Source organism: Podarcis gaigeae (assembly GCF_964106915.1).
Source record: "Podarcis gaigeae genome assembly, chromosome: 3".
NCBI lineage: Eukaryota > Metazoa > Chordata > Lepidosauria > Squamata > Lacertidae > Podarcis > Podarcis gaigeae.
In genome coordinates this window covers 61,375,182-61,390,010 of record NC_139680.1, presented here as the reverse complement: position 1 = coordinate 61,390,010, position 14,829 = coordinate 61,375,182, and the positions used below count along the sequence as shown (strand labels likewise).

The 14,829-nt window shown below is 41.1% G+C and overlaps 1 protein-coding gene across 1 annotated transcript; it reads right to left on the bottom strand.

Moving 5' to 3' along the window:
* Nucleotides 1-6,596: 6,596 nt before the first annotated feature.
* Nucleotides 6,597-14,829, bottom strand: SMIM28 (small integral membrane protein 28). Its single transcript, XM_083731737.1, has 2 exons — nucleotides 14,409-14,829; nucleotides 6,597-7,761 (listed from the first exon to the last, which is right to left on the bottom strand). The coding sequence occupies exons 1-2, from the start codon at nucleotides 14,517-14,519 to the stop codon at nucleotides 7,378-7,380; spliced, it is 495 nt and encodes a 164-aa protein (XP_083587863.1). The 5' UTR covers nucleotides 14,520-14,829; the 3' UTR covers nucleotides 6,597-7,377.

Below are 14,829 nucleotides of genomic sequence, written 5' to 3'. Positions count from 1 at the left end.
GCGGTGGGCGGGGAACGGGCGCGCGCTCCTCCTGGCCCTGCAGTGCCGCTTGGTGTCAGATGCTGCTTGTTGTGCTGGCTGGCCGGCCCCCAAGCTCTTGGGAATGCGGGAGTGAGCTAATGGCAGATTGTCATATGCCTCAAGCGGGAGGAGGGAAGGGGGGGGGCGGCCGAGATGACAAGGGCCCTTTGAAAGCCGAAGGCATTCGCGCGCCTTGGCTCTCTTTTCCTCCCACTCCCAACTTTGTGAGGAGATGCATCGCCTCCTTTAGGAGCGCAAATGTCCCCCCCCCCCTACTATAGAATGCGCGGGGGCGCCTTGTTGGCTCGTGCTCCTCCGCATATTCTCATATTCTGAGGCTCCTCTGTGAGGAAAGTGGTCCGTAGAAGCAGAAACGGGCGAAACTTCTGGCCAGTGGCGTAGCGTGGGGGGTGCAGGGGGGGGCCGGCCGCACCGGGCGCAACATCTGGGGGTTAGGGTTAGGGGGCGCAAATTACTTGCCTTGCCCCGGGTGCTGACAACCCACGCTACGCCACTGCTTCTGGCACGCGAGTTGCTCTGGGAGCGACCCGCAGATTTAATGTTTTCAGTCTGAGAAGCAGCACTGACAAGTGTTTTGTGGATTGCAGACCAAAGAGTTTAAGTTTTCAACACCCTCTCTTAAAATGCAAAGGGAACAAGTGCCCCTCCTGCAGAATTGCAATTTTTTTATGCGGGTGGGGGTGAGAAGCAAAAAGGGCATTCATAGTTCCCTGACACATTTAGGGATGAACAGCATCTCCACATGCTAGGAATGCTCTCCATAGCAAAAATGGACCAGAGCCCACGTATTTATCGGTTGCTTTCTAGAAATGAAATGGTTGAATTGAAGCTGGTAGCTCCAGGTAAGTAAGAAAAGTATAGCCCAGGAATGGAGAGGTGGAAATATAAATTAATTTGTGGCATTGCAAAATCACCAACTGTCCCTGTTGCGACCTTTCAGATAAAGATGTAAACAAATAAGATCTAGAAGTGGGCATAATGGTGACACACTGCAGAAAGCAACCCTAGTAAAAATTTGCAGTCGCCCACTTGTGCAGTGAAGCCAATAGGCAAAGCCTTTATAACACTATAAAAGGCTTTCCAAGCACAGACACAGCAGCCAGGAGGAGCTGGGGAGGGAAAATATCATCCTTTGGTAAGGAAGACTGACAGGGAATTAGAACCAGTGGATACAAAGTCGCTGGTATATTAAGCAATTATGTTGCATCTGCTTTCATAAATGAGGGCCCAGACTCGAGTGAAAATCAGATTTAGGGAGAATTAGTTGATGCAGAGATAATATCTAGAATGTGGATTTTTATTTCCCCCCCTAAAAGGGTTTGATGCTCTTTAAACTGTAGTTGCTCCAGAGGTATATGACACACATTTCAGGCATTAAACTGGCTAAACCTCTGACAAAAAAATGTTTATGAAGGTCACATAAATGAGGCCTGGCTCTGTAATGTGATCAGCTCTGATAATGATACCATACGTGGTGGAAGAGGGAGAGGAGAACAAGGGAACATTGTTGCATAATCATCATTGCCTGCTTAATTGAAATATCACATACTGGTGTGGCATTAAGCAGGTCTCTTCTCTGCTGTTCGTGACAGTGCTAAACTTTCTTGCAGTTCCACAGAAACAGCACAGTTGTACCACCGTAGCACCTTACCCCAAAGAAGACAGCTGTACATCTGCACCAGCGATCCTCTGTTGCTCATGTTTTGAGCTTTGCTTTGTTTTGTTCCTCACAGTCAATATCACTGCATGGAAGGCGTATAGTGTGGAATCCTGGCCCGAGATAGGTACTGCCATGATTTTCACACCAGATCGGTACAATAGGACTGAGCTACTTGAAGGAGCATTTATAGCCATATGAACCTCTGGAGGTCTTGAGACTGGCCTCAGCGGCTCTGCTTATGGATCTTCCATTTAGTATGATAGACTGACTGACAGGTTCACATGATAGGGCATTTTCATTTTTTCTTCCTGCTTATGGAACTTGTTCCCCCGAGAGTTGTGTTTTGCTGCCGCCCGGAGCCTTTTCTTTTTGATTTTTGGTTCAAGTAAGCTGAGTGTGGCAGTATCTTGTGCTGGGAATGAGGAGGCTGGCTGTGGTGCTTTTATATGGTTTTATTTATTTCCTACTGATTTATATTTAATGAGATAAATTATGTAATGATTTTAATTGTGCAGTTAATCATCATCATCATCAAAGCAATAAAGCAGCATTATCATTAATTCAATTTATACCCTACCCTTCATCCTGAAGGAATTTAGGGCAGAAAAATCCATCAATAGTAAGCAAAGAATGAAAGAAAAATTATAAAAGCATTCTAAAAACATTTACGAGAATAATCTCAGGGATCTCAGCCGGGAGCAATATCTTATTTGTCATCAAATACTTGGATAAACAGTAATGTTTTTAAATTTCTCCTGATAGTAATGAGGGAGGGCATTCCATAAACAAGGAACCAGCACTAAGAAGGCCCTGTCACATGTCAACACTAACCAGGCAGTGCCCACCAACAAAGCCTCATGGAGTTTAGACCTGAGAAACTACTAATGAAGTGGTACGCCTATGTCCACACAATGCCACTTCAAATTGCAGATGGGGCCTCGCGTGAATGAGTTCTTCTTAAAACAAACCCCACCCCATAGAAAAGTAGATATCACAGAGAAGCTTCTACCTTAGCTTTGTGCAAGTTTTCTATGTAGGTGGATTGATTTTTTTTAACATGGAGGGACATTCAATCATGTGAGCTCCTGCTGGTTGTCTCAGGCTAGTTTACGTGAATGATAGACTAGTGGCAGCCAGGAGACCAAGCAACCTTTTGGAGAGATTTGTTGCCCTAAAGCTTGGACTACTACAAGAACTTAGAAAGGAGTTCTGAACAGTTAAATTTATCACACAACTATTCAGTTATCCTGATTCTGATAATGACATTACTTCAAGTTTCTGTTAAATGTTATGACAAAAAATACAACAAATACTGTATTTTTTAAGGTTTAAGGTTTACTGCTTCAGCTGCTACTTGTGATAACAAGGTCACTACCTTTTCTACACCTTTGTTCTCTTGTAAAGTAATTTGTCCTGAACAAGTTGGGTTTTTTTTTTAAATTCCTCTTAGGAAATGACACATGCATGCTTTAATCTGAGAGACTGAAAAAGTCACTATATAGAATTAAGGCTGCAGCTTTTGTATTCCTTTTTGTGTATCTGATGTAAAAGTTAATTAAATAGACTGAGAGATAGTTGGAGATTGGGAAACAAGGGAGGGGAAAGCAGGTTCATAAGAAGCTTACTTTTGACCTGGTCTTGTTCTCTGTTATTACTTTGCATCCCTGATTTCACCCTTCTGTATGGCCTCCTCCCTGTTAAGATGCTCAACTGTGCTGGAAGATGAGTAATGTTAGCTTTATGGAATGGGTTCTTCTCTCACATCTCATCTTGCACAAAAGCTCACTATTAGAATTGCCAGTAATAATTGCACCATGCCACAGCTGTGACCAATCTAGAAATAAAACTCCACCCCTTCAGCAAATCCCTCCTCCTACATTACAAAAGCAATATGGACAGATTCTGAAGAAGGATCAATGGTTCTCCTTTGCAATAAGATTTGCCACAGTTTGATAGAATAAAATGTGAGAGAACAGAATAGGAAGATGATGACTAATGGTCAGAAAGAAAACTGTATTTCATCATTTATATCCTGAGTAGTTTTGCATGAGCTTGTATCAGTGTCATGTCAACTGTGAAAATGGGAGACCGAGACAGGAGGTGGCAGATGTTGAGAGGTGCATCAGTAGTTCTCAGGATCACCTGTGCTCTAATTTACCATATGTAGACTATCACATGTTGTTGATTCACAGGACCTGTGGCAGATGAGGTGGTCTGAGCTAGTTGTGCTAGTTCAACCTGCATGGCTCTCACAGGCCACTCTTAAGTTCCTATGCAAACAATTTAGGAACTCTCACCACTTTGGAACAAAACTAAATTTTACTGCCTGCGCGGCCTTTCAGACTGATGTATGGAAAAGCATATGAGCCTGGCCTTTGGAGAGTTTGTAAGTACACCCATTCTATCTTACTAAATGTGTGTCCTTTTACTATGCTGGGGGAAAAGAGGACTGCTTGGAAAGATGCATTTTAAAAGTTTTAACAGCCTATATTTCCACACTTTACTTTGCTGCATACTGTGTAGTTTTAACTCTCTGCTGGAGTTCTCTCACCAAAGAGTACTTGCTCCAAACTTGGATCTTGGCATTCAGGAATGTTCTTTTATACCATTTCCCACTCCAACCAGCATGAATAAGGCTTATTACCATTGTCATTATGGAATTTATTACCTGCCCTTCACTAGCAGGTCCTGGGGCCAGTTACAACAATTTAAATTTGAAAATTAAAGCAGTTTGTGATCACAGGAATAGGGTGGGTCTTGAAAAAGCACATCACGGGTGTTAAAAGACCAGGGTGAAGAGATGCATCTTCAGCACTTGCCAAAAGCTCTGTTATTAAAAAACTGTCTGTTGGGGGCTGCCACAGAGAATGCCTTCTCTCAGACCACCCCCGAAACTACTTAGAGAGGTATATCTACCAAAAGGGCTGATCAAAACACACAGGAGGATCTGTAGGGAAGGAGACAAGTCTTTCAGATACTTTGGGCCTAAGTCATTTAGGGCTGTAAATACTAATGTGAGACTTTGAATTGGGCCCAGAAATGAACTGGCAGCCAGCAAATAATAAGCATAAATATTATTCTACACAGAGTTGGGCTGGATGTGGTCAGTTCAGTTTGCAAGGGTGGGGCACCAATATGATGGTTCACCCACAGAGACGGAAATCAATGTATTCCTTAACACTCTGGATGATGTCTGGCACTTGCTGAGACTCTCGTTACACTGTGAGATGCGTAGAGCCACTGACAAAATTGCTCCTGGGTGCCCTAGCTATTGCTATTGGCCATGTAGGTCACCTTAGTACACTAGTGATCTGCATGCAATGAAATGAGAGGGATGGCAGCTAGGCAAATGACAATTTATTTCATGGTTGTAGAATGTTAGCCTTCCATAAAACAACTTAGTTCAGTAGAATGTCAAGAAATGGAAAGTAAACCTTTGTCAAAATTGCAGATTAGTGGAAGTCGACTGTATTAGTTTTCCTCAATATTTATTATTTCAAATAATAATCCAATTTCTTAAGCCTCTGTCAGTTAGCTTGGTTTTAAATAAGATTGTCCTATTGGCCCCCTATTGACCTCCAAGTGCTCCATAACAATTATGAAGAATAAGTAAGGAACAAGGCTAAAAACTGTGTCATGTTAGAATAATCTTACATGCTGGTTTGATATTGATGAAGTGAAGCAGAATAACTCATTATTTACTGGCCCATTGTGAAATGATTTCTCTATCTGGATTCAAGTTTACTAGAAACGGGTGTGAATGCAGCACCCACATAGGTCATCTGAGGTAAAAATTAATTCACCAGGCAATTATTTGTCCCTGGTTCAATGCACATGACCATGTGAGGTGGTCGTTATCAAATAAAAACTTTCCATTAATCAATACTGCATTAAAGCTCTGGGATGATATTCAACTAAGTCATACCCATTGAATTTCAGTGAATCTGGTCTGATTATAACTAACCTTAGATACCACTGCTAGTTGTGCAAATTGACCTATGAAAGCCATGAATTCAGCTATCTTGTTAGTTACATATTCACATTTATGAATATGGCTGTGTAGACTGTCTTCTCACTCACTCTCTCACACACATTAATTTGTCCCAAACATAAAGAATCTTGAGCAGTGGTATTGTTTAAGTGATTGGTGTGTGTGTGTGTGGGGGGGGTTATTGCTGTTAGTGATTTTTTTTGTATCTTTATTTTAGCTCTTATTGTGATTTGCATGGAAGTTGTTCCAATTGGTTGTGCATTTTCTGATGTTTTGTTTATGAATACTTTTGCTATGTTGTAATTGTGTATTTTTTCACATTGTAAGCAGCCTTGAGCATGCTTTGTACTGTGGAAAGGTGGCATAGGAATAAAATTATTGATTGATTCATTGAAGATTGGCACAAAGGGTAAAAATTTAAATGGCAAGAAATCAAATACATAAGGACGTAATGTGACCAAGAGATGGGGAATATAACACCGGGAGTGGCATGGTTGCTAAAACGTACTGACTTTATTCTGCAAATTCTTATAAAGGGAAAAAGAGAATATATGCTATTCACTATTGATGGCAATGAAAGCTGAACTATCCTCATATCCAGCTCCCTAATTAACTGCACACAAACCCTGGACTGCACATTCAGATATATCCTTGACAGAGGCTTGTTTTCATTTCTTTATGAGTTTTATCCTACTCTTCAGCCAAAAAGAGAGCTATCTGGCATGGTAGCCCCATCGAATGAATTATATAGTTTATGTTTCTGTGCTTACCATCTACACCTATAGAGACAGAGATATATTATGTCCCGCCTTTCTCCCAGTGCAGGACTCATTGTTTGAAAGGGGGTTGAGAGCAGAAGCAAACTAAAAGGTGATTTTAAAAAAACACCTTTATTTTTTAAAAATTTAGCTAGATTTAGTCCACCATACACTCAGAGCTGAATGGTTACATGACTTGTGTATTCTTTAATTAAAAGTATAAAACAACATGAAACCATTCTGTACACTCTGTAGACCCTATCGCATTGCTGCATTGTTGTGTCATTACTTGCCACAAGTCTGTCTTCCATAGAAGGCCTGGACCTTTCTGGGTCGTTTTTACTTGTATTCAGACTTCACAGCTGTCAGAAGAACAATGGAAGGCCTGTAGCATAATAGTAGCCCACTGCCAAACATAATGATGGTATTAACTGGTAAATAGGCATCTTCAGCCCTCACTTTTCAGATTCATGTTAATTGTCATTGCAGTCTCTATTTCGACTTTTGACTATTTGTTAAAATCTTCAACAAGTTAGTGCAATTTTTTAAAAAACGTTAAAGCCCTTTCAGTTATTGGGGTGTGTGTGTGTGTGTGTGTGTGTGTGTGTGTGTAAAAAAATCTCCAGCATAATTGTTTTTTACCACAGCTGCTACAGTCCACATTGCTCAGACTTAGCCTTCCCAAACACCTTTGCTTATGTCAAATAGCGCAGAAAAATCTGAGGTACAACATTAATTTCATAGTTTTCTCCTACACAGCAATCTTGTAGAGTTTTTTGTTTTGTTTTCTGTGCCGTTTAAAAATGACATAATTAAGCATATTAACCAGTCAGAGTTCCTTTATGATTGTAGCTATTCCCTTGTTTGGAGTCCCCCCCCCTTCTTTTAAACCACGAGAACTGTGGCCATAGTTATTTCCATAGGTTTTACTGCTGTTTTGTCTCTTCGTAAGGAGGCACTGGATCTTGAAAGAGCTGGATGTGGTCCTCTTCCATTGAGGTTTTCATGGTAGCCTCCTCGTATGATGGAGGCAAGCATACAGTGAGAAAGGCAGTTTCAGGGAGGAGAGTGGAGTAATGAAAGCTCTGCTCACTGCTCCAGGGCAGCACTGAGAGAAAGTCAGTCACTTCATGCTCTGGAAGGGACTCTGGGAGGTCAATGCTGAAGATCTGAGCCTGAGGGCTGCGACGTCGGCAGCGTCTGTAAAGGAAGAGCAACAGGAATGCCAGAAAGAGCATCATGGTAGCCGGCAGGATGATGCATAAGAACGGTTCAATATCTTCTTTGGTTGAGCTTGTTTTGTGCTGACTCTGAAACAGCAACCAAGAGAAGAAAAATGTATCAGGCATTTGGGAATGCCAACACCTCACTTTATCACCAGCTCAGGTTACAGCACATAAACAAAACCAGGTTGCGCTAGATGACATGAAGAAATAGCTACTGGTTATTCTACTAAAAAGGGAGTTTTAATCTTGCACCACAACCAGTGAAATAAAGCAGGTCAAGAAAAATAGCAAGGCACAATCCATACCAAAGTGGAATCTAGACACATATAAAAATGTTGTGAAAATGCTTTAAAAAACAAACAAAACTGTTTTGAAAAAAATATTGAATTTGCCATAGCTCACCATCACCATCTAGTGTCACATTTGTATAATGCACTTTACAGCACACTTAAATGTTTTGTTTGCAGCTATATAGTTGAATTCCAAGTTATTCCAAGAAATTTCTGCAAGGCAATTCTATGCATATTTAATCAGACATAGTCCCACTGAGTTCAGTGGGGCTTAGTTACAAATATGTGTATAGAATTGCAGCCCCAGGTCTTGTTTTCAATGGGAAATGATAGCGCTGTTGAGCATATGCCATAGTTCTCTACTGAAATAAAAAAAAAAAATAACTGCTTCTGTCAAGATCTTTCTACCCACAAACCCAGAAAATGTCCCATACTGCTATCTTCTGGAGGTGTGCTAAACACAAAATGTCAAATGATGCACCACTGGCATTCCCAGAGCTGTCCAGGAACCCATTGGATCCACCAGTCTCCAAGGGCAAACCATCCTAATAGGTCTCCCACCTCTGCATGGCCGTAGTTAGGGGGTGGTGAGATGGGCCCCTGGCTAAAAATATGTCCATAAATATAAATATTGATTATTGCCTCATAAGAAATAGTTTTAAATAGAGGGTGCATTGAATGGGTGGAAGGGGGTTGGGGTTGGAGGAGAGGTGGAAATAAGAGCTAATTTGTCCGCGGCTAGAGGGCACAATCTGGACGGTTCTGCCAGGGGTGCAAGATCACCTAGCTACGGCTCTGCACCTCTGCTGGGGGGAAAGGGTGCTGAAAGCCTAAATCTCAACAGGAAGTGATCTGACCATGACAAGTCATCTACACCATTCCTCTCAGTCAGTCCTGGTGCAGGACATGTGTGTTGATGTCTGACAAGGAAGCCAGTGTTCTGTGAATGCACACCACCTGTTGGGAGGGTCTTCCAGAGTACCTGCCCACAGAACGGAATAGAATTCTGTCTGTCCTCAGAATGCCAGCTCACACTCGCCTAAACAACCTTTCTGGCTGAGAGGAGTCACACTGAGGATGCTTGCCAGTACAAATGGTCTCAAACTGCTTTGGTTTTTCATTAATGCTCAGTCATAGGCAATCCTCCTGTAGGCAATACCTCCTGGTATTTAGTACTATCAGAATGCAGAACATAGAGGTGATGCAGTGGTTGCTGAGAAAACTTAGTGACCAATGCAATAAGGCATAGAGAGACTGGCAGTAAGTGACATAAACTTAGAGGAAAGTTGGGTCGCAGAGTAAGAGGCATTTGGAAATAATTTTGAAGGATAGCAATTGGCTTAAAAAACAGGAGGGATAACTGTTGATGATCTTGTATGGAATAAACAGAATGAGGGTGGATTAAGGAAAGACCAGGGAAGATATATAGTCATGCTGAAGGATGTTACTGATTTTTCTCTTCGCATTTGTTGCTGCACAATAATCTTAGACCACAACCCCTAAGCCCCATAACATGTAAATAAGTTCAGCTGCTTTTGCATTGCTTTCCTTCCCATATATAGACACAAGTTTGTGCTAGCACTCTAGAATACATTGGTTGTGTCTAAGTGCACATTCCATTCCAACAAATGTCATGCCTTCACAAACCAATTGATAGCATTTCTTATGCCCAGTGCCTGATTGTCAATTCCATATGACAAAATGTACACAATATTACCTATGATGAATGCAGCTGTGTCTGCAGTGCATGCGATAGGAAGCCAGTCACAGCTTCCTGTTGTGTGTGCACATGGTAAACACAAAAGTGCTCATTCCTTTTCAAAGCATATATTCAGGACATTCATTCCTAGATCAAGGCAGCACATAGGTATATTTATTGTGTGTAATTTCTTTTGGAGTTCTATTGCAATATTGTATCAAATATGCACAATGTGCACTAAGAAGGAACGTCTTCTCCTTCCTATCAGAGTGCCTTTTGCACTTAAAGGTAAAGGTACCCCTGCCCGTACGGGCCAGTCTTGCCAGACTCTGGGGTTGTGCGCCCATCTCACTCAAGAGGCCAGGGGCCAGCGCTGTCCGGAGACACTTCCGGGTCACGTGGCCAGCGTGACATCGCTGCTCTGGCGAGCCAGAGCCGCACACGGAAACGCCGTTTACCTTCCCGCTGGTAAGCGGTCCCTATTTATCTACTTGCACCCGGAGGTGCTTTCGAACTGCTAGGTTGGCAGGCGCTGGGACCGAGCAGCGGGAGCGCACCCCGCCGCAGGGATTCGAACCGCCGACCTTTCGATCGGCAAGTCCTAGGCGCTGAGGCTTTAACCCACAGTGCCACCTGCGTCCCTCTTTTGCACTTAGGCATCATGAAATCAAGTCAGCATGAACAGGGCTTTTTTTTCAGCCGGAACTCAGTTCTAGCACCTCTCAGGTGGGTGCCATTGCCATTGTAAGAGAACAAGGGAGGCGTTCAAGAACAGTTCTAGCACCTCTTTTCCTAGAAAAATAGCACTGAACGTGAACATTCCACATTGCACTAGGAACTCAATACAGTGGTACCTCAGGTTACATATGCTTCAGGTTACAGACTCCGCTAACCCAGAAATAGTGCTTCAGGTTAAGAACTTTGCTTCAGGATAAGAACAGAAATCGTGCTCCAGCAGCGTGGTGGCAGCAGAAGGACCCATTAGCTAAAATGGTGCTTCAGGTTAAGAACAGTTTCAGGTTAAGAATGGACCTCTGGAATGAATTAAGTACTTAACCCAAGGTACCACTGTATAGAGAGGGAAAAACTAGTGCTCATGGTTGTTTTTGAGTAAAGTGCTATAGACTCATTTGCTATAGACTCAGTTAAAAACACACATACAATGAAGTAAAATCACACTCATTTTAATTGTCACTTTGGGGAAATTTATAGAAATAGCAAAATAATGAAATTAATATTGATTTAAGGTTTGGTGCCTGCCAAAAGTTTATTATGCACCAAGAGTGGAGCAGAGATAGCAAAGCTGTGATGAAGAAACCTTTGGCCATTGGGTCATGGTGAAGGAAGTAGGAATTTTAAAAGGCTTCAATTAAAAGTGTGAGATGGGCATCCCCACCTAATCCATGTTCAACATTTATAGCACATTGTAGTTTTGGTTACTGTAATACCAGGAAATTGCAAAAAAAGAAGTAGCAAATAACTGGCACAATGAATTGTGAGATCAATTACAGTTTTCCTTAAAATAAAGGCTTTATAATAGGGTTAGTAGTAGTGGGGAGAGGTGGGTGGGATAAAGGAAAGCTGTGACTTTTCTCTTCCATTCCATTTTAGTACAAATTGCAGCCTAATGGCTGAATCACAAACAGGATGCATTCCAAATGACTCTTAAGTGCGCCTTCTACCCTCTGTTTTTTATACCTCACTAGGGAAAGCAAAATCAATATTTCCAAATGCGGGAGCAGTGAAAGCATTTGTTGCATAGATTTTCAATATGAGTCGTCAGATGTGTTTGAATATTGTATGCTTTATAGATGCAGAAAACTTTATCATAGTCAGCGTGCTGATGACTGAAAATGTTGCTTTTGGGAGGCTGATATAATGGAGGCTGGAGACAGATCATATTTTTTTCAGACAAAAAAGGGAGGGGGAAATCACTGTGTGGAGTGCGATAAGTACACTCATTCCACTTAAGAACTCTGGTAAATAGATTTTAGTGAACATTTGCAGGCTTTTGTATTTTTCACAACTCTACAAAATCATATGTGACGCTGTGGAAAAAGAAATGTCCATGTACACTAAGAGAAGCAATACCTTTCTCAAATATCTTTCACTTCTTAAAAAAGATAAAATTACCTGGGTTTTTAACCTAGGTTCTCTTTCATGAAACAAATCTTATCAGTTTGTGCTTTCTTTATTTTACATCAGGCACCCCTCCTAATACTTTGCATAGCTGTCAACTTTTCCCTTTTCTCACGAGGAATCCTATTTGGAATAAGGGAATTTCCCTTAAAAAAAGGGAAAGGTTGACAGCTATGATACTTTGGTTATGCTTTTTGGTTGACAAAAGAATTTGGGGAAAATATATCAGCGATAAGAGACATGTCATTTTGGTAGAAGAAGCTGAATTGCCCAATTTCCTAATATGATCTATTGATATAGTGCCATCTCTGTACATGGTACTTTACAAAGAACATATATGGCAGAGGTTTATAATCTAAAACAGGCACAGGGAAACAACAGAGGAAGAGGAGGAAAATTGAGGCAGGGGTAGGCAAGGGAATAAATTTTATTATTTCAATAATGCATACTTGGGCTTAATTACAGTTAGGAACAGGCTATCTATCAATTCTTGTTTCTCTCAGTTTTTCCTTTTTCCAGCCTCAAGTTCAGTTTACCACTTTTCTGCATTGCATTTTTTAAAAAGAAAACCCTCAAGAAAATTCATCAGCATTTTTGTGCAATTTCTCCCCCCAATAAGCACATTTTTGCAAGGAATTTTCCCTAACATAACACATGCTGTGTGTTATTTTTATGAACACGTGTTTTTATGCACATGTTTCCTTAAGGTACAGTGTTTCGTACACATTTTTGACTGGAGAACTGTATTACAAAATTCTGAGAAGTGCAAATTTAAAAGGACAACTTATTTTGGTACATGTATTGTTTTGGGAAGTGCAAATTTGCAACTGAATTACTCTACCACCCCTAGGTACGGAAATATATAGAGACTAGGAACTATTAGTTGGGCACAGAATTATAATTCTACATATTATGTAATACTCAGAAGCGACAAACTAAAAACACATGCAATTCAAACTTTTCTCTAACTTGAACTCCTAAGCTAATGAATGGGTAGGGTGCACTTTCAGTGAGGGGAGAGGGTAAGAATTCAGATACCATATTATATAGTGTGCTTATAGGCAGCCCTGTTTAGGGAAGCTTTTAATGTTTGATGTATCATAGTATTTTAATATTCTTTTGGAAGCCGCCCAGAGTGGCTGGGGAAGCCCAGCCAGATGGGTGGGGTATAAATAATAAATTATTATTATTATTATTATTATTATTATTATTATTATTATTATTCCCAAGACTGCATGGTACTCTGCTCTTGCAAGTTGTTCTACACATGCATGTATGTATTAGTCCTGTTATGGAGGTAAGAAAAACAATTTTATTTCTTTGTTAACTAGTTTTACCTCTGAAAAAAACCTGATTGTGTGACCACTGTGGGTAGGGGGCTAGTTCCACTTGGAATTAATAATTAAAAGCAGAATTGTGCGTAAAGCGGAAATTGTTTCATGCAAAAGCAGGAATGATTTGTGTATGCAAAGTGCAAGATTTAATGTGATGTGACTTTTAACAGAGGTCCAGTCCACAAATGCACATTCATAAATCCCATTGACTTTCACATCAGGTAAATGATGTGAATACGCTCATGAATTGTCACATATTTATCACCACAGGCAGAGGTTCTGTATCATTCAGTGGCAACTCAGACCCAATATATTTCAAAAGTACTAAGTACACAATATATTTCAAAAGTTCCACCAAGTGAATGGAATCAAGTGTTGGTGAATGAAAAACAAATGGATATGTGAGTGAGCCTAGAAAATACCACATATTGAATATTTGCATTTAACTGAGGGGTGTTTTGGTTGAGGCGATAGCAGCAGAAATCAGTTTATTGTCATATACAATCTATTGTTTTGGTCCTGTCACAAATGGATCCACTCAGTGGGACTTACTTCTGAGTAGGCATGCATAGGATTGCACTGCTAATTGACTTAATTGCAGACATGCTGGTCTAAGACAGATTTATTTATTTTTATTCAGCATGGTTAGTACCTTCTATAGGGAGTGTGGACAAAGTTATTTATTCTGTATTAAATGTTTATCCTTTGATATTAATTTACCCCAGGGCTAAACGTGACCTTTTGAGTCTCTCTCATTATCTATGAACTCTCTCTCTTTGCATTCAGGGCAGTGTTTTCATTTCTGACAGGCGTCTCCCGCTCCCTCCCCTTGCCAGTTCCCTACACTCTGTGAAGTAATTTGCGCAGCTTAGAGAATAAGAGTTCAGCACTTCAGTCTAACATCTGTGGAAGGGTTTGCAGAGAACCGATCAAGGGAGATAGAGAGAGATTTGGGGTGGGAGGAGAGAGAAGGAGGGATGCATTTTGAAAGAAAACGACAGATGAAAGAGCAATTATCTCATTTTGTAACCCATTATCAGTTTTGGACTAAACTTTTATCATCTCTGTCTACATAATGCCCTTTTCTCTCAAGTTGTTGAACAGAAAAACGAGGCCCTAGAACAGAGAATAAAACGAAGAGTGCATTTCCCCACCCTTGAAAGTCAGCTTATCTGATATTACACAGTCCAAATTCTATCAAAACTGTCTTCTCTTTTAAGAGAAGAAGTTGTAAATTCTTGAATGGAGCAGAAAGAGCTGTGTACAGACCTGTAGCTGTGTTTCCAGCAATGGGACACCTGGCTCACTAGTTAACCAGTCATAGTTTCCTCTGTCAGCGTGTCCAAATTTCTTCCAGCTGCTGTCTAAGAGCCACCTCATGCTTTCATGAATGTTCCTCGTTGTTCCGCTTCAGTTTAGGTCCTTGCTTTTTGGTCTCTCTTAAATGGTGCCCCTTCACCTTACTCTTGACACAGCTGGAAATGTCTCAGCTAAAACCCATTTTGAAAGTCTTCCCGGGTGGAAGCAACAACGAGAGAGAGAGAGAGAGAGAGAGAGAGAGAGAGAGAGAGAGAGATAGCGAGGTAGCACAGTAACCAAATGAATCTCAGATGCTCCTCCGTCTTCCAACTCAATCTCTCTGGATTTGCTTCAGTGGCCTACATTACCAGAAAGCTGGCATCAGGTATCA

Bases quoted from the DNA above. Each gene is read 5' to 3' on its own strand.
- SMIM28 (XM_083731737.1), bottom strand. From the start codon at position 14,519: ATGAGGTGGCTCTTAGACAGCAGCTGGAAGAAATTTGGACACGCTGAC. The intron at 7,762-14,408 runs GTCTGTACACAG...TTGCTGTTTCAG, and splicing joins TGCTGGAAACACAGCTACAG to AGTCAGCACAAAACAAGCTC.